The 26,361-nt window shown below is 35.7% G+C and overlaps 2 protein-coding genes across 2 annotated transcripts; one reads left to right on the plus strand and one right to left on the minus strand.

Moving 5' to 3' along the window:
• Positions 1–3,134: 3,134 nt before the first annotated feature.
• On the plus strand, positions 3,135–8,531 carry LOC107766852 (ankyrin repeat-containing protein At2g01680). Its single transcript, XM_016585737.2, has 3 exons — positions 3,135–3,617; positions 4,377–4,786; positions 7,028–8,531. Exons 1-3 carry the CDS (start codon positions 3,326–3,328, stop codon positions 7,898–7,900), a joined length of 1,575 nt encoding a protein of 524 aa, XP_016441223.2. The 5' UTR covers positions 3,135–3,325; the 3' UTR covers positions 7,901–8,531.
• A 1,196-nt stretch (positions 8,532–9,727) lies between these two features.
• On the minus strand, positions 9,728–23,567 carry LOC107766851 (protein VAC14 homolog). The gene is made up of 20 exons (XM_016585734.2): positions 23,196–23,567; positions 22,551–22,664; positions 21,773–21,838; positions 20,383–20,472; positions 20,184–20,303; positions 19,696–19,724; positions 19,447–19,589; positions 19,259–19,353; positions 18,787–18,873; positions 18,516–18,623; positions 18,112–18,203; positions 17,882–17,963; positions 16,257–16,322; positions 15,081–15,196; positions 14,880–15,000; positions 14,284–14,445; positions 14,055–14,183; positions 12,272–12,340; positions 11,675–11,968; positions 9,728–10,129 (listed from the first exon to the last, which is right to left on the minus strand). Exons 1-20 carry the CDS (start codon positions 23,289–23,291, stop codon positions 10,037–10,039), a joined length of 2,172 nt encoding a protein of 723 aa, XP_016441220.1. The 5' UTR covers positions 23,292–23,567; the 3' UTR covers positions 9,728–10,036.
• Positions 23,568–26,361: the final 2,794 nt, after the last annotated feature.

Here is a 26,361-nt window from a genome sequence, read left to right on the forward strand (position 1 = left end):
GTTGATTTAAATAGCAGTTCTACAATGGATGATACGTCTCAAATTGTTAACAACAACAATTCAGTTAGTGTTTCTACTGTTATGCAGTTGGGCAACTCTGGTAGAACTCATGATCATGTATTAAAGATGACTAATAAGGACAGTATTATCAGTAGATGGTAATTTTCACAACCTGGGATATATGGGCAGTGTTGCCAGTTAGTTTCAAGACTGTTCTTAGAGAGAACTAAAGAAGTCTTTGTTGTTGTTCAATGGACTTGCAATTCTCATTGTGAACATTTATAATATGCATCAGAAATTTGACAGCTGCAAGCGTGATGAAGTAGGGCTCACCACCAATCCATTTATGGGAACGAATAGTTGTTAACACTCATGCCTTCATCAAGGAATCATTTCATAATTTCTTTGGCATAGTGTTGAAATGGTTGTTGAAATGGTTTCCATGTTTTCTTTGGCATAGAGTAAACTATTCGACAAAGTTGTTGAAATGGTTTTCTTTTCATGTTGTTAAAGTGATAGTAAAGCTTGTGGATACTGGAAGGATACTGATGTTACTCTTACCCTTGTTTAACTCTTCCCTTGTTAAAGTTGTACTCTGGAAGCACAGGCCAAGCATGTTTACTGGAAGGTGAAAGTACTGCATGTACTAAAGTGAGCCATGGAGCAGGTTTTGAAATATTGGGAAACCAAGGATTTCTAATTGGAGCAGTAAATTGTAAAATGCTTCATTGGATTTCAGTTTTCCATGTCAAACCTTATGGACAAGGTTGCTTAAAGGGGGATTGAATGTTGCGAAATGAAGGCTCAGCTTGGGTCAAATTGGGTGTTTTGCGGGTTGTCATAGATACGGGCTGGTTATAGTTGAAGCCCAAGTCTGCAGAGTCCGAGTTCAGAGCCCAAGTTCCTTTTAATTGACAGCTTAGCCTCTTAGTCAGCATTTTTATCTTCTTGTTATCTTTTATTCGCTAGAGGACAGTTGTCCAACGATTAAGCAAATTAGTTACTAGTATGAGGTCAGCTATTTTAACTTTTAGTATTGAAATATTCTAAGTGTAATCTTTTTCCAATAGCTTTGGATGTTGAATAAAATCTGAATTTTAAGTTTTTAATTTCTTTTCTCCTTTTCTAGTTTTTCCTTTCAAGGAGGGATTGCGAATCCACTTGAAGCTCCTAAATTTAAAATTTATTTTGAAGATTTGATGTTTAATTCAAAGTGGGTGTTGTAAAATATTGCTTATAGTACCTTCAGGAAGTTTATAGTGAAATTTGGTCGTATTTGAAGCTGATTTGAGGTGATTGAGGTAGAATTTTTTAGCTGAAAATCAAAGAAGAGCATAGTTACCCAACAGTATACCGCTATGGTATATAATATGTTATAGTAGTATATAGCTACTGCAACAGTATACCATTATAGACTACTGTATATAATATGTTATAGTAGTATATAGCTACTGCAACAATATACCATTATAGTACACAATATACTGCAATAGTATACTGTAATAATCGAAGAAGAACCCAGTTACCTAACAGTATACCGCTATGGTATACAATATACTATATGAGTATATAGCTATACTGCAACAATAGACTGTTATAATATACAATATACTATAATGGTATACTATGATAATATGCAATATACTGCAACAATATGTTGTATTAGTATACAATATACCGTAATACTATACTTCGACTGCAATTTGTTGAATCATCTAGGTGCTATTGTGCAAAGCTAAAGTCATGGTTATAGTAACATTATGTTGTTATAGTATACAATATAATATAACAATATATCATAATAAATAAGTCATTTTTAAAAAATTTAAATTTTTTCCAACTATGTCCTTGCAAATATTATCTTAAAATAATTTTTTTGATGGAGTTCCATGAAAATATTATTCATTGTATACGAAGTGGGTGTCGAAAGACATAAAATAGTAATATACTTATTTGATATATTTATATGCAATTTTAGTATACTATTGTGACAAGTATTTTTCAATAACATTAAATACTAATATGCCATTTTATTATACTAATATACTATTTTATTATAATAAAATATAATTTTGGATCCTATGCGCTAGAAATATTTACAATAATACATATATTTAAAAAAAATGCAATGAAAAAAAGAGAAGAGAAAACAGGTATAATGTATAATTTGTTCTAATAATTGATTTACAAAATTAAAAAAAGAGAAAAAGAAAGACAAATAGTATATTATGCTATCAGTTATATTAAATAAGGTGAATACATATTTACTAAATCAGTTATCTTTTATTATTATATAAAAAAAAAAGATAAAGAAAAGGAGCAAAAAAGTGAATGTAACTAGATTATGTAGAAAAAAAGTAAAAAGAAAAAAAGAGCTAAATTAGTTTAGATAAGGAAGAAGAAATAAAGAAAATGAACAAAATGAAAGAAAAAAAGAGAAAAAATAAAATAAAAGAAAAGATACAAAATTGAGTATGGACTCAGATTATTTGAAAATAATAAAATAAAGAATAATATGATTTAAAAAAACAGAAAAGGAGAAATAAGAAAAAAAATAAAGAAAAAGGAGAAAAAATAGTCAATTACCCACAAAAGCTACAATTTGTAAAAAAATATAATTTGTTTAATGAGTAAAAAGATAAATAGATAGACACGGTTAATTATTGGTTTTTATGGGTAAAAACTTCCATGATTAAAAGTCCTAAATCAGCCTCTGCTCAAAAGTATAATCAAAATTCAAAACACTTATCTTTATACCTTATCATACATATTGTGTGCTTAGTATCTTATATTTATGTCTTGCCGAATACCATAAAAAATTATTGGAGAAGTAATAAAAATATTTTATATGACAATTATTTTTCATTGAAACCAAAGGCACCCTAATAAATTTTAGGCTTTTTTGTTGGGTTATGTTTACCAGCTTATGCGTATCTTGGTATTTATTTTGTAATTATTACAAAGTGATATAATTATAGTAAAAAATCCTAGTCAAGAATAAAACTTAAAGGTGCTGAAAAAAAAACTTATATAGGACAGGTGCCGGGAGAAAACCGCACCTTATTACCATTTCTTTTATTGTGGAGGTCCCCACACGTCCCTTAAATCATTTTTAGCGTTGAATTAAAATACCCGCAATAATATTTCCCATTTTCATCTGCTATTCTCACTGTTGAACTTCTAACATCCTACTTTGTCTTACCTCCCAAAGATTCAGCCATAGACTTTGTGCTCGAGATTATCTGCGTTCATTTTTCATGAGATTTTTCTGATATATAAAGTGAGAAACAAGTGAAGTGAAGTTTGAAGGGCAGTAAGTAAATAGATGGAGTCAAAGTCATTGAGACTGATAACCCATCAATCATTTTTCAGAGCCATTGGATCTGGAGACCTTGAGTCTCTCAAAAACATCATCAATAATGAAGGGTTGAATCCATCTTCTTCTCTGTTGGCCTTACAGAACGATGCAGGTGAAACTGCTTTGTATATCACTGCTGCCAATAACTTCCAGCAGATTGCAAGTTATTTGCTTGGATTCTGTGATTTGGAGACTGCGTTGATCAGGTCCAAAGCTGATTTTAATGCCTTTCATGTTGCTGCAAAAAATGGCCACTTGGGTATGTATATGTTCTTTGCTCTTTTAAACTATTGCTATTGTTCAAAAGCTACCTGCTAACAAATCATGTTCTTGATTACTTTTTATGTGTGTAGAGATATACAAGCATTCTGTGATCTGTTTTTGGACCTTTTTTTTGGTTTTGGGGTGGGGGGTAACACAGTTCTTGACTTTGTTGGTCAATTATGCTCAAATAGAGTTTGATAAGGTCAATTATCAGAAATTTTGAAGCAAAACCATGAATTTTAATGTTAATTTGTTATCTTTTTATATTTTAAATGAATAACTCTTCTCCTCTCCCCCCCCCCCCCCAAAAAAAAAAGGAAAATAGCATGTGTTTCGTTACTTACAATTTCAAATTTTCAATTATGTTTCATTGGTCTATTGATAAGCTAGACCTATTTGATCTTCTGAGATCATATACAATCCAAGTATCGGATCCAGGTGCTTGTGATACTTTCTATTCTTTGAAATGACAGTGGTGATGTTCGTGTTTCTATTGCTGTTCAATCGATCGACTAATCCTCAGTCTCAAAACTAATTGGGTCTACTTTATTGCAGTAACCAATAATAGGACTTATTTTTCTATTAATGTTCCTTAATTGAGAAATTTAAGAGCTAGCAAGAAGTACCTGACATGCTCTATTGTGAATTCTTACATTTTGGCCTTTACTGCTGAAGCTTGAGTACCTTGCTAGTCCCAATGTTTGTGTATTTTGGAGGATGCTTGTCGGTATAAAGCTTATTCTATCATCTACAGGTATTGTGAGGGAACTTTTGGCAATGTGGCCTGGACTTTGTAAAGTATGCAATGCCTCAAATACAAGCCCTCTTTATTCAGCTGCCGTCCAGGGACATTTAGATGTTGTGAATGCCATTTTAGATGCAGATGTGAGCTCCATACGAATTGTTAGGAAGAATGGAAAAACTGCACTGCACACAGCTGCTAGGTATGGCCTTCAACATATCGTGAAAGCACTTATAGAGCGAGATCCAGATATAATATCCATCAAAGATAAAAAGGGTCAAACTGCACTTCATATGGCTGTTAAAGGTCAAGATACTTCTGTGGTGGAGGAAATACTGGATACAGACAACTCAATATTAAATGAGCGTGACAAGAAGGGCAACACAGCTTTGCATATAGCCACACGGAAATGTCGTCACCAGGTATCTTTTTATCTATTTTGTTGAAGTTATAACATGACTCTTGCTATTCTGAATATCATGAAGTTAAGGGTTTTCTTTTGCATTTAATTTCCTGGGCAATGCATTTTATTCGTGCCTAAAATCCAGTTCTTAAACTGTCAATGTTTTCTTAATCTTTTCTTTTTCTTCTCAGTAATTAAATTAGGGAATAGAGGTTTATGCAAGATAGATTTCCTGGAGAATGATGTAGAATTAAAAGAAGGAAAAATATCACTGGTTGCAGAATCTTGCAGAAAGTAGGGGCTGAAGTTTAACCGGGAAGCTTGCAACATTGCAGTAGATGACTTCTATAAGGACCTTCATTGGTTAGACTTGGATATAGATAATGCATAAAGTAGAGAAAAGAGCTAGTGTTGGGAATGGTGGTAGTTAGTAAGGAAGAAAGGACGAGAAGTGAAAAAAGCAAATAAAATGAGAAAAACATGTTTTAGTGAAAGGAAACTAAGACCGTGCAGCCAAGGGTGTGGCTTGGTTATCAATGAAGTGGGTTGAGAATCTTGAGTTCTTAGGTTCAAATCCTAGCGGAGGGAAAAACACTAGGTGATTTGAACCCATCTATCCAAGTCTTGGTGGACAAATTACCCGGTACCTCTGACTGTGGAAGGTAGAAGGTACCTCATGGAAGTAGTTGAGGTGCGCGCAAGTTGGCAGGGACACCATGGTTATAAAAAAAAAGTGAAAGGAAACTAAGACCTTCATTTACACACACAATGCACGTGGAATATGTCTCTATTCTACAATGGACATGCATGGGTGATAGGACCATAAAACATTTCCTATTGATGTAGGATCCATGCTATGTGATTTGGGCTTCCAAGTAATTATATTTTCTTGTCATGCTTTTGCTGCCATATCAGGTATACAAGGTTTTCTAGTGTTCAACTGTACCAGAAAACTATTGTATGTTACAATCTTTGACTATAAGATTCTTAAAAGGTGCTTGCCAAGGCTAGTGGAAAATGCGCCTTAACAATATTTAACCTTGTATACTTGATCAGTAGATATGTTTTGTAATAATATTTGGAGCATGTCATATAACGCTTAATTATACTAAGTACCATTAAGTACTTCTTTCTTCATTATTTCTCTTTAAGAACTTTCATAAAAACATCACAACTTGTGATTCACAAGGGGTACTTCTCAGCAGTTTTCTACTTGGAAAATGTAGATGTTAAGAGCAGTGATGTGGATGAAAAGACTGCTTTGTCCGAATATAAATTGGAGTACTGGTGTACGTGTTCCCACTATCTGAGGGCACAATTGATTTAAGTGAATTTGGAGCATGCTACTCAATTTGGAGCATTGCTATTGAAGTTCTAGTCCCCATAGTAGTGAGCATCTTCATGTAGGAAGTGTGTTACATCAATCCCTTCTTTAGTTATTGTACCTGAATCAAATGGGTACGATATAGGTGTAATTACTTTGTGCAGATTCTTTAAAATGCACTAAACGTTGTCAGAAAGCTGCACATACCTGTCTAGGATACCTACATGAAGTCATGAACCCTTACCGCATACATATGTTGAGTCTAGGTAACATAGTTTTGGAACACAATTAGGAGACAGTCGTTATGGCTTTCCGGAATTTTTGGTCTCTTTTTGGACCCTAGGAAGTTTTTCGTAGTAGTGAAAATGAATACTAACAGGAGAAGAGACGAATAGAAATTCATGATAAGAATTTTGGGACATAGTTTCATCATCTAAGTGGATCGAAGTTACAAATTTGAGAAGAAACTCAACATCCTAGTGATTTATACAGCAAAAGTTGCAAATTTTCATGATGGGACGGGGGAAATTTATGCAAAGAAAAATGTGGAATTTTTAGTTCAACAACCAATTTATTATTACACTACACACATCATTGATCAGGACATATAATGCTGAAAAATCTGAAATGATGCAGTCTGACATTACCATTTGGTTTCTATAGATTTCTTAACTGTAAAGCTGCACCCAGACTGAACTGAATCTCAATGCTTCAGATTCATAATTGATGGTTTTCTCGTTTGTTCTAAAACATTGCGTGCCAGCATAGACTTTAGCTTATACTTTACCACTGATGGCAGATAAATCACTTTTGTGCATGTAACGACTATATATCGTACTTCCTGCACTACTTTTGTTGTGTTGTCTGAGGAGTTGCATTTTCCTACCATTTTTGTTGTTTATTTGTTTGTATCCTTATGATATACCTTTGTTTCAGATCGTAAGCCTTCTGCTCACTTACACGTCCCTTGATGTCAATGCAATTAATAACCAAAAGGAAACTGCAATGGACTTAGCAGACAAACTACAATATGGAGACCCGACTTTGTTAATTAAGGAAGTCCTGACTGACGCTGGTGCAAAACATGCCAGATTTGTGGGTCAATTTGATGAAGCATCAGAACTTAAGAGGACTGTAAGTGACATTAAGCATGAGGTGCAGTCCCAGCTTATACAAAACGAAAAAACCCGAAGGCGTGTTTCTGGTATCGCGAAAGAACTTAGGAAGATTCATAGAGAAGCTGTTCAGAATACCATTAATTCTGTGACTGTGGTTGCTGTTTTATTTGCCTCTATTGCTTTTCTGGCTATATTCAGCTTGCCAGGCCAATATCTGGAAACTGGACCTGAAGCAGGAAAGGCCAGAATTGCCAACACTGTTGCGTTTCGTGTGTTCTGCCTTCTGAATGCTACCTCTCTCTTTATATCTCTCGCTGTTGTCGTCGTTCAGATTACTCTGGTTGCCTGGGATACTAGAGCTCAAAAACAAATTGTCTCAGTCGTGAACAAGTTGATGTGGGCAGCCTGCGTTAGTACTTGCGGAGCATTCCTAGCTGTTGGTTTCGTTGTTGTAGGGAAGAAAAGTTCATGGATGGCAATCACTATTACTGTGCTTGGTGCACCAATTCTTATTGGAACACTGGTTAGCTTGTGCTACTTCGTTTTCCGACAGCATTTTGGAATATGTGGTAGTGATTCTCAAAGGCGTATCAAAAGAGCAAGTGGGAGCAAATCTTTCTCGTGGTCATACTCTGCAAATATTTCTGATCTGGATGACTACAACTCTGATGAGAAAATTTATGCTCTGTGACATTGTGTCATGTTCTATCTGAAGGAGGTTTACTACATAATCTTGGTTTTCCACATATCATAAAAACCTATTCCTAACAAGTTGCTGGATCAAAATGGCTTTCCACGTATCACGGGGACGAGATATATTGGAAGTGTATTCATGCTCTGTTGACCCCCGTGTCCCTTTTGTATTAAGATCCCATGTCATTGAAAAGGTGAACATGATGTTTGGTCGAGATACACAGGCATCAGGTATTCATTTTCAACACCATGCAAGAAAATCCCTCTTTTTGTTTTGCTCATAGCACATGGTATGATGAATTGGAAAAGTAAAATCTGGAGCCGGTAGTTAGTTGTATAGGTTTAGCTTTGCTTCAGTCATTCAGGATGTCCATTTATATAAGGTCATCTGTTTCTAATAAATATATACTTTTGTGGCTTTGATGTAGAATTAAGAGTATGAGTTGAGGTTTGTACATACTAGTGCAGGACTCTTTAAAATCCAATAAAAAGCTTGTAAGTTTGTTGGAAGGAACTATAGCATAACAAGTTTGTTTTCCAGTAGCACTGTTACTGTTGTTTTACTGAGGCTGTATTTAAGGTATGAAAAGAAGGAAAGCTGAACAGCTGTGTCTTTTTCAAGCCCCAAATATGTTTCTTCTTGATTCTGTTTATTATTTAATTATAGGCACCTTAACAGCTCAGAAAAGCAAAATTTGAAAAATACTTATGCAACTTGAATAAGATTGCTCTGGGAGTAACATGAGGAACATTACAAAAGAAATCTTAGGAGGGGAGAAAGCTCTTTAAATTCCAGCCAGAAAGACCTGGCAAAGGTCAATTGTTGAATTACAAAGCAAGATTTGTCTTTTCCCATCCTTGGTTCAGATAAAAACATTTTTAGGAGATTGCATATGTCCCCAGTTTGTTTATTGTACTGGACCTCCATATCACATCACATATATTTAATAAATACTAAAAAGGAGCATGTGTGATTTCTTCTTATTTGTCTATGCTTTAACCACAAAATTACAGGGTACTTGTGCTAGTAGAAAATAGCAAGTCTTTGATAAAATAGTTGAGATGCGCTCAAGTTGCCCCAACTACCCTCGTTCTCCAAAAAAAAGTTAACAAACAAATAAATAAAAATAAAATACAAAAGGAAAATAGGAACTGTTTCGCCAAAAGCTTAAGTGTCAGACCTTGGCATTTCCAGCACATGAAGAAGAGTAACAGAAAGTCCACGGTAAAAACATACTCATATACAGTGTTTACAGCAAAATTAATGAAGCAAGACGTGTATTTTCACATATTTATCACTTAATTATGGTTAAATAATAGTATATATTCTCACTTTAATTTTTAATTGTTTAAATTTAAATCTTTTGGGGCATAAACAAAAGAATGCGGATAAATATTTAAAGTCCATTCATGCACCAAGATTGATCACACAACTAATTGAGATTTGCGTAAAATAAAATGATAATGGTTGATTAGTGGGATCTTAAAAACATTATATTATTCATAACCTGCCAGTTTTTACTTTCAAACAAGTAGGCACATGAATCCTCTATTACATATAATTTTTAATATCTAATATCAAAAGAGTTGAGATCTACTATTTTAAATATAATGCTTTATGCAGTTCGTAATTACTTACAAAGTCAAATTAGTTGTCAAGGTTTAAAGTTTAAATATCAATAATATTGATATCGACAAAGTCGAGTGATAAGTAAAATATGAGTATTAGAAACACAACAACTCGACGGAAACAACTGCAGTTAATATTATTACAATCAAAGGACCATTTCGAAATGTACAAAAGATAAAGCACCATGAATTTGTAGCACAAGAATTTTCAGGTCCAATTAATAAGCAAATCCCAGAAAAAGATGAGGCATAAATCATTCATATGATGAACTTGTCATATCCTACATATGTACTTGTTTGCCCATCTGGTATCCAACAAAAATAATAGAACCACATGGGAAAAGGACCTTAGATTAATATTCATTCCCCTCCTCCAGCCCAAAACACACTACTAGGATATACACTACAATTTACAACTGATGGCGGAGCTTAACCAGGATTTCATTGAAAATAAATGAAGTCGCTGCATGATTTAAAGGAGCAGAAGAAACACTCAAAGCTGCAACTATACCGGGCCTCTATATGATGATCTTGAAGGAGGTCTATTCAAGTCTGATGCTGGAGCTGGTTTCTCAGATTCTTCCGGAATTTGTACCTCCTGGACAGAGAGATAGGTAAAAACTGAGATTTCACACCCCAAGAGAAAGTTTGGAAAAGATTCAAAAAAAAGTTCAGAAAGGGAGAAAGAAAAGGTTAAAATATCAAAAACAGTTAGCGCTTCGCCCATACTGTTATACATAACCACAATGGACTTCATCATTTCGAGGCCTACAAAATTCCTAGTGATATCAACGACATCTCAACAGAGATACTTAAGTATTGAAGTCAAAATTGGCATCCGACTGAAAATATGGAAATACCAGCCAATATGCTTCATTGGCTTGTTGTTCTCTCCCATCCTGAACTATTCCCACCCTCATCATTTTCTCATTCATGAACTAGATACTTTCTTGATTAAAAATGAACAGAATAGCAGAACAAACTCATGTATCCCAAGTTTGTGTTTGAAGACTATATGAAACTGCGTGAAGACCTTGTATTCCAGGCTAACAAGTCCAGGTCAGAACCAATGAAGGCAACAGAAACCAGTGTCATGTGTTTCAAATGGTACCAGACATTTTTAGTGGAGTTTAACAATTGCAAGTAAAATATTTGTGTTGTCTTAATGTCAATGAGTAATTCCAAAGATACTACTTGTATTGTGGGATTGGTTTTGTAATTTATTACAATTTGATGTCGCCATGTCTGATACTGCTATTCTACTTGATATATCAAGCACTTATGGGTCGTTTGGTAGGATGCATGCATTAGCTTTTGGTATTACAAATCCCTTGTTTGGTACACTTTTTCAACCTATGTATTACTAATGCAAGTATTAATTATACAACCTATTTGGTATTATCCTATGTATAACTAATACATAGCAAATTATGGTATTAGCAATACCAAAGCTATTAATGCATGCATTAGCATGATTAAAGACAAAATTGTCCTTAAATTCCCTTAAAGCTAAATAATATGGAGGACATTTTTGTAAACAATTAATTTTCTTAAAAATTATGCAATGCATTTTAATGTAATACACCACACCAAACTGTGGATAAGAAATAATCTTTGTATAACTAACCCATGCATTACTAGCCCCTCAATTACTAATAGTGTTGTACTAACTGTGGTATGCTTGAATTAGTTTTAAGAATTTTTAATATTTCAAATAATTTTCAGAATTTTGTGCAACAAAAACCAATATGAAACAACACCCTCTGAAACCATGCCAGGTACTGCAACTTTGAACCAAGGGAAATGGTTCAGTCCAGAGTATGTTTTATGATGACCACTTACCCACCCTATGCACCCACCCTATGCACTAACCTAGAGTCCTCATGGTAAATATTAGCAGCTGAATACTTTAGTGTCAATTTTACTTGTTCCTACTCTCAGAAAATTTAGTCTGCACTTGGTATAAGTATCTTAATGCAGGACTCAAATTGTATAAGCAAATCAAGAAGATGGTATTTCTCTACTCCATCGGGTTAGAGGTAAGGTCTGCGTACATACTACCCTCCCCAGACCCCACTTGTGGGACTATACTGGGTCGTTGTTGTTGTTATAAATCAAGAAGATGGTATGAAGCACAGCAAACCTTCGTTGATGAAGTAGAACTAAAATATGGAAGTGTCTGTGACTTTAAATGCAAGCGATGTTGATGCTGAATCTCCATAAAGTGCTGCAGTCTCGAAGCAAAATTTATTCCATTATGCATATCATAAGAATTTTCATTCAGGTTGCCATCCTCGGGAAAATTTGATCCACCTTCCCCATGATTATTTTGAGAATAAGGACTCCCAGATGAAGTTCGTCTTAATTGTTCTTCCTTAAAGGAGTATGAAGGCACAGTTTTCAACCTAGTACGAAGAATCTTAAATGCTGCACTTTGCTGCACAAAATTGACAAAAAATGTTTTAGATTAGCAAACAAAATGGCATATAAACCATGGGATGTTTAAGAGTAGTTTTGGATATTTAGCATGCAACAGTAATCAACATGCTCTCACAGCACACACCATGTCAGATAGTTAAGTAGGAATGACAAAGACAAGCAAAAAAAAAAGGACATGTCTGCTATACATCTACAAGTGACTTTCTTTAGCACTTCTCAAATTTAGATTATATATTAAAGTGATCAGGTGCAATGACCACCAACTCGTGCTCACATAGGAGAAATTAATCGGCATTATTACCTGGGGTAGCAGCATCAGTAGACCGTACAAGGCTTTTAACAACCATATGTATCTTCCAGGTTCAAGAAGCTGCAAAGAAATAACTATTAAGATGCTCCAAAAAAGGCTTTTAAGAAAAAAGACAATTAACTTGTACCTGACCTCACGAACAAGAACATGAGTTTATCCAATTAACTCTAGTTTCTATATAACCAAAGACAACTAAAAAAAGAGTTCCACTCGTTACAACATGAGTTTTCAACTCCAATTTGTTCTTTCTTTGTCTTGTTCATTTGCCAGGCAGGTAAATGTTTGCAAGTCTTTTGAACACTTTAAAAAGTACTTCTCAGAACCAAAAACGAATGAAATGCACTTAATCCTGAAGGATAACAGAAAAAAAGTGTATTTTCTTTTTTCCTCAATTTGCATTGCTCATCATCTATCACAAAATAATTTGCCAGAGCACCACTACTATAAAAGGGCAGCCCGGTGCACTAAGCTCTCGCTATGCGCAGGGTCCGGGGAAGGGTTGGACCACAAGGCTCTATAGTACGCAGCCTTACCCTACATTTTTGCAAGAGGCTGTTTCCAAGACTTGAACCCGTGACCTCCTGGTCACATGATAACAACTTTACCAGTTATGCCAGAGCACCACTACTATGATTGTACCAAATAAAGGGAACAACTCATGCATCTTGAAATGGGTAAAAGAGAAATATGTTGACAAGAAATGGACATTGGGTCTAACTCAACTCGTAAAGCTAGCTCATGAAGCGAGGAGTTTCCAAGACCATATAAGGAGACAACAACCCATTTCCTCAACCTATTTGGGACAATATAACAACCCCACTTCCTCCTCCCTGGCACGCCCAGGCTTGGTTAACTTGAGCGTGATAAAATGACATAGGGACCCAACATTGGTACCAAGAACAAGAATGGATCTAGTCAGAAAAGTAACTTGAAGTACTAACTACTTCTGGTAATCGGAGACAACAGAAAATGGGATGGGTTGCCTCGGAATGAGTAGGCAACCCTTAAGGAGAAGAGATCAGCCTTTGAAGATGCGCGGAAAAGCCTTCACGCGCCTGCGCGTTAACCTGACGCGCTCGCCGGAGCAAGACCTTATGGTGGATCCGTGAGCGATGGAGTCTGATGGAGCAGTTCACTAGGGTTTGCTCATCAGAGGGTGATGAAACATGTGGTGGTTTTAAATAGTGCGACCATTTCATCTAAAAGCTTAACCTGATAGAGAGAGCACATTTTATTTACTTATGCCTTCAACACGCCCTCTTACGTCTGAACTTGATTCTTTTTCACGAGCCAAGCACGTGAGAATTCTTTTACTTGACTAGGTGGGGGTGAGACTCAAACCCAAGATCTCTGCTTGTTACCTTGCTTAATCCTGAAATGATGTACCTTTACAGAACCGAAAAATTGCGCGATGACGATTTCTTCCTTCCCTATGCCAATGGTATGTTGCACAGCCAAAGCTCTGATACCATAATACGAAATGGACCTAGGGCCTAAGACAACCCCAAGAGCTAGCTCATGAAGTGAGAATCGCCAATGACCATACAAGGAGACAACTCATTTCCTCGACCAATTAGAAATGCTGGAAAAAATCGGATGTTTTTTGGTTTTAGGTTACCTCTTCCACGAAAATCTCCCCACAGTAATAGGAAAATCAAACTACTGAAAGGATGACTATTACTTTCCTGTGGAACGCAAAGAACCAACATCGTGATAAATGAATCCAATGTTCTACGTTTAGAACTCAATAAAAGGAGAAATTACTTCAAAATACCTGCAGTCTGAGGTAAGCAAAGATCGGGGTCTCCAGAAGGTGGATCAATTTATCTAGTTGGACAAAGAACTTGGCATTGATGTCTTCCTCGACCAAGGATTGGATAACAGAACTTGCATGCTGATATGCCTGTCATGCAATCCAAAAAAAGACATGGACTCACATTGATACAGTGCAAGATAAAAGGAGCAACGGCTTGATAGAGCCATGAGAGAAAATCCAGTCTTACCTGAACTAATAGGCAAAGGCTTATTATTGCCATCGGCGAATGGCACCATGATGCATACAAAGAAAGAAATAAGTCTTTCCCAGCAGAATTGATTAATGATTGTTTAAGAAGATCTCGGAGGTGGGACAACTCGGATGAAGCAAGTAAAACCAAATTTAAGGCCTGAAACAAAAAAGAAGCACACACAGGTTATGGAAATTTACAACGTTAAAACATATATCAATTCCGAGACACACTGTCAAGCAGAGTCAAAAGACTGAGTTGGACAGTTCTTTGATACCAATACTTATTACTCCCTCTGTTCTATTTTATTTGACAATCTTTTCTTTTTAGTTTGTTCCAAAAAGAATGACATCTTTCTATATTTAGGAACACTTTAATTTCAAAATTTTATTTTACCCATGATTTTATAGCCACATAAATGTCATAGCTTGTTTAAGACCACAAGTTCCAAAAGTCTTTGAACAGGTTCACATAAAATGAAACGGAGGGAGTAATAGTTAACTCAAACGAAACCTAATATCTCTCTGTCATTGCATTATTTCAAAAGATTTAAAGGGCATAGTCAGTTTCATGCGAAGTGATTAGAATAAAACCTGAACCATGATAGATGCAAACTCCAAATCTGATTCCCCTTCAAGTAATGTGGACAGTTCAAGATAAACTCTTTTAGCATCCAGAAGTACACATAGCCGACGAACTATTAAAGCTCCACGTCTGAAAGGAAATTAGAACACTAAGATAGGATAGAATACTGTGAACATAGACACATTAAAAGTTGAACAAACAATACTGACTTCTCCAGGAGAGAGTAATCAAGCTGAAAGTTGTGAACTAGGAAAACAACAAGCTGGCGGAAGTGTTGTGTATCTTGAGCTATACATGCATGCACCTCAAGCACCAAAAGCACTACCTGGCAGAAAATTACGAGAAAATTTTGATGGAATCAGTTTGAAGGATGTGCAAGTCCATACAAAGATGATATGGGTGGCAAACTCGGCGGAAAAACTCTTCAGAATTTTTTCCCATACACAAGAAAAAGACTCATTAGAATATAAACTTTACCAATACGAGAAAAGAGGGAAAAGAGAGTTTTAACCGCACCTACCAAAAAGGAGGAACAAAAGAAAAACTGAAACAGGATAGATGACAGTTTATCTCAATCTATAGCTTATTTGGTTCAGTAATATCAATCAGAAGTAACTAAAGTCAATTGCAAACATAACCATTTAAACACCCATGAACAAGCGGAAGATGAACATTCATCAAAATCTTTCTTTTTCTCTGAGAATAAAAGTTGAGTTAGGTAAGGAAAAAGGTCCAAAGAGAATCTTCTATCCAAATAAGTAGCCTACTATGCTTGATCATTCTCATTTATTTCTGAGTCCATATTAGAGTCATAATGATTATACTTGCATTCATTCCCCAAACAGAGGATATTCAAGGAAAGGAACTCAGAAACAACATCCAAATTTTACATAGTTCAAAAAGTCATAGTCCAGTTAGACCATCAGCAGATGGTCCAGTTATCATGCAAAGAAGCAAACAGTTACGAATCCAGAATGTTCTAAAATTCCATCAAACACGGGTTTGAGGAAATCAAGAAACTAGGATAACTACAATGGTAATAATCTCAAGGATCAAAAAAATGAGAAAAGAAAAATTAGTTGGTGCTACATGGTAGGGAAAGGAAGTTGTACAGCTAAACTTTGCAGGGGAACTACGCCAGAGGAACCAAACCAGTGCCATAGCCCATATACACAAGTCAAAATCAAGACTCAAAAGCTAATAAATGGCTCATAGAATCCCTAAAGAAACACAGTCTGCTGCCACATAGAGCTGAAAGACATGGATATATCCGTTGGTCCAATCAACAAAAGTGCAGCTATAAATAATTGTTTCAAGCAATGACATTTGGACAATTAGGGTTAAATGAGTGAGACATCAAATTTAAATATAGTAGCAGAAAATACCTCGTCGGAGGGATCTGAGAGTGCCTTCAGAAGAGTGTCGAGAACATCATTCAGAAAAACTAAGACCTGTTCCCCCAAAAATAAATAGAAAAAATGAAAAAGATTAGATGGTCAGCCATCCTTCCAAAGTTACGAAACCAAATAAATGTAAATCACGGCAGCAAATATTGATTGACTGATTATACGTGTTCTTCTCCAAATCTGAGTAATGAACTTAACCCATATTGGACATAATATATTACTTCTAAAAGCAGAACTAAACTTGAAAATGATATTTCGAATTTGTAATATTTACTCCAAATCCATGAGGCAACAACTTTATGTGATAATAATATTCTAAACAATGAGCACACTGGTATACCTCAAAATGTACACGTATACAAAATATTATCAGCTACTGATGACAAGCTTTTACTTGAACAGAATAAGACATTAACAGATGAAACTATGATGCAAACCAACCATATAGAGAATGTTGATCTGTGCACAAGAAACCTAGTACAGGAGATACTGTGGCTCTGGAACAACCTCCACACCTACGTAGTTGTGTTAGATATAATAGATACATATCATATTTGTCTAATGCTGAATAATATCCAACTTAAAGACTTCCAATCTTCTTACACTATAACTCTGACAATCCAACATAAAAGAACCTGATATCCCAAGTTCAAATCCCAGCTATAAGTTTCAAAGTAAGTACAATATGCTCCAAACTTGGTGAGTAGGTCTATTTAGAACCTATGTTTGAGGGTTGTAGTAGCAAGTAGACCCCCTATGGATTAGTCGAAGTGCACAAATTAATCTGAACCATTGTCATCTAGAAAAATTCTAACAAGAACTATAAAAAGCAAGGAACATTTTCTCCTCCTAAGCCATAGCACGACCACTCCAACGTTACAAAGGCAGATCCAGGATTTGAAGTTTATGGGTTTGGTACTGAACTCATAGATCATGTGAGTTACTAGGTTCGGAATTTAATATTTGTACATATTTAGTAGATTTCTTAACACATACACTGAACCCGCAGATTGTGCACTTGCCCCTACCAATTGATTCAATTTGCCTAAATAAACATGTTGTTAAAGAAAAGAATTGTAGGTTCAATGATGATGAGCGTTCTCTTGTAGAAATCTCATGATATTATTCATTAAACAAGCATCTACCAAAACACGAACTAGCAGGGCTCCTAATAATCCTTTACCTTTAGGGACCATTTGGTTCAAGGGATTAGGTGGGTTATCCCATTATAAACTTTGGGATTAAATTTATCCCGTGTTTGGTTGGACGCATTAGCTAAAACCAATATTATGTTTGTACCAAAATCTTGGTATAACTTATTGCATATAGAAGGCGGGATTGGTTATCCAGGTTATAATCCTAAAATTATAATCCTGGAATATCCTGAATTTGAACCAAACAACCCCTTAGTATGTAGTTCAGTATGCTCTTAGTACCTCTTCATCACACAACATAAACAAACTTCACTGCCTATACATAGGTAAAATAGCCTAAGTAGTACACACTCAAACAAGTTTCAAATTACATAACCTTCAAGATGGTGAGAGAACATGGTCATCAAGCAAAACAATAAAGGAGACCATGATCCAAGTGCTTGTCTTTACCTCTGACCGATGTCTATTTAGCAGGGTTGACATCCAGTGTAATGCTTCAATACGTGTTGCCTCCCATTCACTTGACAACTGCCTGATAAACAGAAAGCATAAAGGTAACAATAAATTTTGAATTTCATGCATTATGCAAACCATTTTAGTCAACAACAGTGAATATCAACATCTGAAAACTTCTGTCAACTCATTAAATACCAGATTTCCCTATATAAGTAACTTCATACCTCCTAGCAATGGAGAGAATTGCTCCTACATCAAATCCCTCAGCTGGGTCGGCCTTGATTCCTCGAAGTTCTTCATTCGTTTCACGTGCAACCTAAAGGCCAGAACAACAGAAGATAAAAGTGAAAAACAAAGAAAAAAAAGGAACACAAAGAAGCAAGAACAATGAAGAGAAGGCGGGGCTAGAAAAAGGGCAGCCTGGTGCACTAAGCTCCCGCTATACGCGGGGTCCGGGGAAGGGCCGGACCACAAGGGTCTGTTTTTACCCTGCATTTCTGCAAGAGGCTGTTTCCATGGCTTAAACCCGTGACCTCCTGGTCACATGGCAACAACTTTACCAGTTACGCCAAGGGACTAGAAGGCGATAAACTCAAATACCAAAATAAAAGAGGCTATTTCCACTTACGACTCTTATTTTCTCTTCTTTATCAGATATACAGGGCAAAATTGCACCCAGAATGTCAGCATAATAAGGGACAAGTTGGTCTCCACCCAGTTTCACAAACTCATTTATCTGCAGAGCAAATAATCTAGTTAAATTGATTGACCAAATAAACCAATTAGAAATTAGTTAACACCAATGAAACCCAAGCCAGGGCAGATAGAATTCCCGTCAATGGAAGGTGAAGCATTCAATTACATCATGCACAAGCAATTACAGATGCCAGTGTCCTTACCCAAGTGACAGCGGTCAGCCGCGTAAATTCATCCTGTGAACCTGATCTTTGAACCAGTATCTCAGCCATGCGACCATAATCTACAGACTTCAAGATCAGAATTGTTCAAGTTAGAAGAGTTACAAAAAAAAATTCCTTTCAACAAATTATATATGTTTAATTTCTGATTTTTCTAGGGGAAAAAAATATAATCTTATTTGGAAAAGATTAACAAAAATAAACCGGAGGAAAAGATACCTATATTGCATACAGATAGAGATCCATTACACAAGTACTCAAAAAAAACAAACTGATAACAGCAAGCCATATCTGAAACTAGACATACCGATACCCACATATCTCTCACTTAACACCTCAACAATGCTGTTAGGAGAAAGAAAATCACAAGGTATGATTTTCTTTTCTTTTTTTTAGGAATCTCACCACTCCGTCATTAGAAAGCTTAACATACCATGCATGGAAGAAATCTTACTGGAGAGTTCTTAATCTCTTGTAGAAACTCTGAAAGTGCAGAATCAGCTTGTTGCCGTATTTCGTGGCTGGAATCACTCAACATATTAAACAATCCTGCAGTTCATCATGTCAAATAAGATAACATGCGGAAACAGAACATTCAACAGCACATTTTAGAACTTTTGAGCTCAAAACACAAGCACTTACCATCAAGAAAATCAGGAAGAAAACCGAGCATATCAATATCTGGAACACTGTCTAGAACCGTGATCCAACCAACGAGAAACTGGCGGACATAAGGGTTGAGGACATTCATTCTCTCTCTCAATAATGGAATAAATTCTTCAATGCTGAGTAAGAAGTGTTATGTACAATTAAATCTATTAAATAATACTTCATCAAACTGACAACTAAAATTGACCCCAAGTATGAAGATATCGCTAGTAGAAAACACACCTAAATTGATCGCTCTCCGTGACAATGTCCTGCATCCCAAAAAAAGTGCAAAATAATGTTAGCATTCAAGATTAATCAGTCAAAATATCACACTTGCTAAAAAGCTTTTATCAAAATAACTATTTGCCAAAAAGGAGAGGGGTACTCCCATATCACCAACATCCTCCACCAAAATGTACTGTCGATAACAAGAACATAAAAAAGAAGGAAAAAAGAGAGAAAGAGAAATCTTCTAACTGCAACAGAATACCAGCAACAACCCCTCCTGATAACCACAAATACTCTGACTTTGTCTTTAGACTCCCCCCCCCCCCAAATCAAAACTTTCCATCCTCCTCTTTATTGTAGTTCACTTAACAAGTCAATTTCATTATTTTTCTAAACAATATTCCATTCATATTCCTCTGATACTCCTTCCTTCTACGATCAGTACCTTAAAATTTTGAAACGAAGTAAAACATTTAAGAGTGCAAAAAAGCTTGTTTTACCTTCACAAGCCTATCCAAAAGATGAGCAGCACTCTGCACATTGGCATCTGAATCGGATGAAAGCTTACATAAAGCATCAAAAATCTGATTGAAGAACACAATGAAATCTCCTCGCACAACCTACAGAAGTCACATGGGTAAAGTCCAAAAACCACGATAAAAAGAAAAATCTTAGCACAAGCTCTTTTATAAGCCTCACCTTTGCAATGTTATAGAGAGCTTCGCATGCATAATATCGAACTCTGCTATCTTGATCCGAGAAAGAGTTCAAGACTGACGGCACAATTTGCTGGAACATCGCATCCGGAGGGTAAGTAAATTGCATAAAGAGAAAAGTAGACTACTCAGCAGTATAGCCCAAAAATACAATCATTTAACTCCCAAAGCGATACATATAGAACCACCTGTATGTCAATGAAGAAGCCATTGTAGCAAAAAACAATTTGGAAGCATGCATCAGAAAAATAATAAAATTACATTGTGAAAGTGTTCATTCCTTCTTTTGTACGCAGCAAACAATTGGAGTTTCATCAACAAGGGCCTGAGCAGCTGAACCTCAAGTTTTTCTCGTTTCAGGTAAAGGAATAGCTTACCTATTTACCGAGGACAAAAAGGCTTAACTCTCTTATCTCACACACACACCTCTCTATCATAGACCATTGTCACAAACACTTACAGCTTACCTCTCTTTCATGAATTCATACTTGCAGAAAATAAATATATAGCGGAGAAAAATGTAAAATTCTGTCTGTTTTGTACTTCATACTGTACACTCTTGGCACTGTTTATTTTTAAAAAAAATTACTTTACTGATCAAAGAGAAAATGAGAGACGGCTATAATGAACAATAAGATAAGTGGTTTAGGTGTAAGAATCTAGAAGCACACAATCAAAGCTTGATGACCAAATGGTTATGGAAATTTATCAACGACGACACAACTTTATGGAGAAGTATAGTGCAGCAGAAATATGGGGTATCTAGCAAAGGTGTGCAAAAAGAGTTCACTACTCCAGCGGTGCTGGTGCTTAATTACAAAGCTTTGCCAAATTCTGAAACAAATTTGCAGCTAGAAGTTGGAGATGGTAGGAAGATAATTTTTGGCAAGATTTATGGCTAGGCCACTCCCCTTCCTCGTCTCTGGGTTCCTAAGTATCTACTGTAAGCCTTTCCTCGTTTGACCAGACCTATCTTAGTGCATGGGTTTTGGATCAATAATGAAACTTTTTGCTTATTAATCAAGGAAAAAGAAGTCATGGTCAAAATAGAATATTTTAACTGCACGAATAGAAAAAAGGTTCTCTATCTATTTGTGAATTGATGTAGCACTTTTTATAGGTGTCTCAAACTTATATGGTGCATCCACATCCCATAATAATTTTTCTCTTTAACTAATACAGTAAATTTTTCATAGAACTCATTAAGAAAAATATGAACATTCTGTAGAAATACCAGTGCACTCATCAGATATAAACAAAGGGACCAAGACCGTCAAACTTTCCGATTGCTAAATCATGGCACTCAAAACTTACAATTATTCTCTCACATTTGCACAAAATTGATAGGAAATTTTCAGATTTCATCACACTACCTCAAGGTGCTGTGCTGCTTCTGAAGTCAAACCAACTGTCGCGGCAGCCAATCCGATCAACCCTCCCTAAACACAAAATCGAACACGGAAGACAAATGACCAACTCACTTTACAAACTAAATGAAGACAAGTTAGACAAGTGCCTCTGGTCTGAAGGAAAATCCTATCTGTAGAAAATGTTTTATTTCAGCAAATCAATTTCTGGATCATTTGACAGCAGGGGCGGATTTAGGGGATGGAAGGGGGGTTCACCCGAACCCCCTTCGCCGAAAACTTACACTGTATATATAAGGCAAAATCTGTTTTTTACCTCTATATATTATGTTTTGAATCCCCTTGACACAGCCCAAAAGCATAGCTTAGTGGTCAAGGGGGTTCAAAACTTGTGTAAAGTCATTGGTTCAATTCCCACTAGCTACAATCTTTTTTAACTTTTTTTTTTTTTGAACCCCCTTAGCAAAAATCATGCCTCCGCCACTGTTTGACAGTGATTTGATTCGAACAAGAGCATGATTGTGTACATAATGGCATGAGTTGGAGAGTAGTCTTGGTTTTAACAACAATATCCAATTTTTGCTTGAAACAAGTGCTGGAATAAGAGTTGAGCCATTTGTAAAAAATGATTTACGCCCATGCAATAAAAGTCATTTTGCTCTAAATCATTTCCCACACTTTAAGGTAACCAAACATTGGAAAATCATTTAATCAAGAAAAATAATCTCCAGGAAAAAATATTTTTTGCATCATACCAAACAAATTAAGAACAAAACTGACTCACTTTCCGATTATTAGCTTGAGGCGAGTAGGTATATTCTTGTGTCAACAAATTGATTATCGCTGTAATCTTGTCATGATCACCCGCTACAGCCAATTGCTTAACAATCCCTTCCAACTACACATAAATGCCAAAAGAACAACAAAATCTTGAACAACCAAACAATACCAATATTCCAAGTACAAGGACACAATACAGTAACATCAACTATGCATGAATTTAAAACTAGTTAAGTAGGCCATATCAATTCTCAATATTCCAAACACAGAAGAACATAGGATTTAAGGTTATACACACTAACAGTGCAATGAACTTTTTTACACCATCAGTCTAATTTAACATATTATAGCAGGTTACTTTTCATCTATTCTAGGTGACCAATCAATGCTACTCCCTCTATCCTAATTTACTGTGATATTTACTGTTTCGAAAAGAACCACAACTTTTTATATTTAGAAATACTTTAACTTTAAACTTGCTAATTTACTCTTAATGAGATGATTATAGCCAAAAAGTATTTATGATTTGTTTTAGACCATAAGCTTCAAAAGTTTTTCTTTTTTTTTTTCCAAATGATCCGATTGTGTAAATAGTGGTCAGTGCATACAACTTAAAGTCAAGAATATTGAAAAACGGAGAAAAGTATACCTCCAAAGCAGCATTCTTGCGCTTCTCATAGAGCTTATCAGAAAGGTTACGTAGAACAGCTGAAGGAATCACATAAAGGGCTTCCGCAGTAGCCATAGCACCAACAATCCCCTAACAAGTGAAACCCAAAACCCCCCTTTTTTTAAACCAATGTGAAGAATCAAAACTTTCTGTTGATTTTGCCTTGCTCTAAACCAAACATCTTTAGCAATTTATATGACATATATGGATATATGAGTGTCATATAAGGTAAATACGGAGAAAAAAAGGAAAGAGATTATGCAGTAGGAGTAATTGATCTTAAAAACCCGAAATTTGCTGGAGGAGGGAAGATTGAAGGAATAAGAGTTTTATTTTTGGCTTTTCGTTTTTGTTTGTTTTAATTAATGTTGTTGGGGTAATAAAGTCTAAGCAGCTCATAAACAAGAAAATTTCTTTTTTGTTTTTCTCACTGGTCAATTGGAGTGATTACTCTACGGGAAAAAAATAATACTTTCTCTGTTTTAATTTATTTGAATTTATTTTTTTTTTAGTCTGTTCCAAAAAGAATGATTTTTTTTAATTTAAAAATAATTTATTTTTATGTAATAATTTATAGTCCCCCAAAATATATGTGATTCATTTTATATCATAATTAAAAAATTTCTCTATCACGTAAATTGAAACGGAGGGAGTAACATGATTTTTCACGGAGATCATTATTTTTGTTTTTCTCTAAAAATCATATTCCCGTGTTCCAACTTCCACGTACAGTTGATTTTTCTCACACAAACTAATTTGAAAGTCCTTCAATCTATCTAACTACCAAAAAAAATAGTGTCCTTCAATCCATTAAAATTTATTGAAGTGTTACTAGTTTTTACTCTTCTAATATGTCACTCGTTCCACACATAATTTTTTTTGTTTAAAGATTGAAATTAATCTTTTAGTATTTGAGAAACTTTTTGCTTTTAAAATTCTAGTGGGTAGAGGATTAAGTGATAACTTACTCGTAGATTAATCATTTGTATCTTTTATGCAAAGTTTTTTCCTTAACTTTCCAGCAAAATTAAGAAAAAAATTAATGAATGTATGCGTAGATAGTTTGGTATAAATTTTATCCCTCTAAATCTTACTTTTATAAACATAGATCAAGTCATAAAAAATTTGAACTTGTTAGATACATATACTACAAAGTGTGTCATCTTTTTTATAGATATTATTGGAAAATATATCTTCAAAACTTGTAAACAAAATAAATAATAATATCACGCTGATATAACCAACAATTGCTAAGTGGATAAGCGGTACAATTTGCTTTTGGATAAGGTAATACAAAAATACAGTTAGCTGTCAATTATAATATTGTATGCCCTTAATGACTGAGTATTTACTGGTATAAGAATATTAAGTATATAGTACAAGAATGGCATAGAAACAGTAATTTTATTGGCCAAATTATGTATGAAAAATCAAATACAAGTATATTACTTTAATTGGTAGGGTCCAGTGTATCAAGACTCTTTGCACTTTTTCTGGACGCTTTTTCTGCTTTTTGTTTCTTGGTAGGTTGAGAATGACATGTATCTACCTTATCTTGTGTTTTTTCCTTTTGATCTGCTTTTTTCCTAATATAAGAATTATTAGTCAAAAACATTAATATTTCTTCTCATCAAAGCATTTTCTCTCTTTTTTCCCCCTTAAATTATTTCCTTTGATTTACTCGATGATAGAATTTTGTACAATTATAAGCTGGATATAAAAGGTTATTAATGGGATCCATTGTTTCTTTGATGGGCGACCTTTTTATAACAACTTCCAATTTGATCCCTCAGTGATTCGAACTCATGATATTAGGATTGAATATGGAAGTTGTATCACATGAGCAACTCTCTTATCTTGATGTATCACTTTATCATTCACCAACGGAAACTCTTTAATATAAAGTAATTTCCCTTTTTATTCCTATAATTCAAAAATATAATTCCCTTTCCTAGACAACAAGAGAAAAAATATTTTTCAAAACTCTTTTACAACCTTCCCCGCCCCTACTGCAACCCCCAATCCACACCTCGCGACCTCGGAGCCCTAGACCCCAACCTACCCACCTTGCACTCTGATCTCACCCCGCCCACACTCCACTTACCCCCACCCCGACACCCCTCTCCCACCCACTAACCACATGCATCGGCCCACCCTTTCCCTAGCAAACCCTCCCCACACCACCACCCCCAACCCGCTGTAACGACACGACCGGTCGTTTTGTGTATTGTAGCCCCGTTCCCCCATATATCGCTTCTTCCATACTCATTATGGCTATGTGACTTGTTGGGGTGGTTCGTTTGGTTTTGGGGATGTTTCGGAGTGAATTAGGACGGTTAGTCCCAAGGTTGGAAGCTTAAATTGAAAGAGTTTACCAGAGTTTGACTTTTATGTAGACGACTCCAAAATGGAGTTTTAATAGTTCTGATAGTTTCGTATGGTGAATTTGGACTTATGAGTAGGTCCGGATATTGATTTGGAGGTCCGTATGTCGTTTAGACTTGAATTGACGAAAGTTGCAAAGTTGAAGGTTTGGAAGATTGAGAGATTTGACCGAGAGTTAACTTTATTGATACCGGACTCAGATTTTAGTTCCAGGAGTTGAAATAGGTCTGTTGTATCATTTATGACTTTTGTGAAACATTTGAGGTCAATCGGAGTTGGTTTGATAGGTTTCGACATTGGTTTTAGAAGTTGCAAATTCATTAGTTTCGTTATGCTTGAATAGGGGTGTGATTCATGATTTTGATGTTGTTCGATGTGATTTGAGGCTTCGACTAAGTTTGTATCGTGTTCTAGGACGTGTTGCTATGTCTGGATGGGGTCTCGGGGGCCTCGAGTGTGATTCAGAAGTAAATCGGATTGAGGTTTGGACTTGGAGAAAATATGCTAGTTTCAGTTCTGGTGTGACCGCACCTGCGAGGTTTTGGCCACAGGTGCGGAGCCGCAGAAGCTGCCAGGCATGCACAGATGCAAGGTTTGGAAAGGAATCCTGGGACAGCAGGTGCGGAGGTTATTCCGCAAAAGCGGATGCGCTTCTACACAAGAAGGTCCGATGGGCAGGATGGGGTGGAGTTGCAGAAGTGGAAGGGCACCGCAGGTGCGGGAGAGCAGGAGCGATAGTGTGACCGCATAAGCAGTCCCA

The sequence above is a fragment of the Nicotiana tabacum genome, chromosome 9 (assembly GCF_000715075.1).
Source record: "Nicotiana tabacum cultivar K326 chromosome 9, ASM71507v2, whole genome shotgun sequence".
Taxonomy (NCBI): domain Eukaryota; kingdom Viridiplantae; phylum Streptophyta; class Magnoliopsida; order Solanales; family Solanaceae; genus Nicotiana; species Nicotiana tabacum.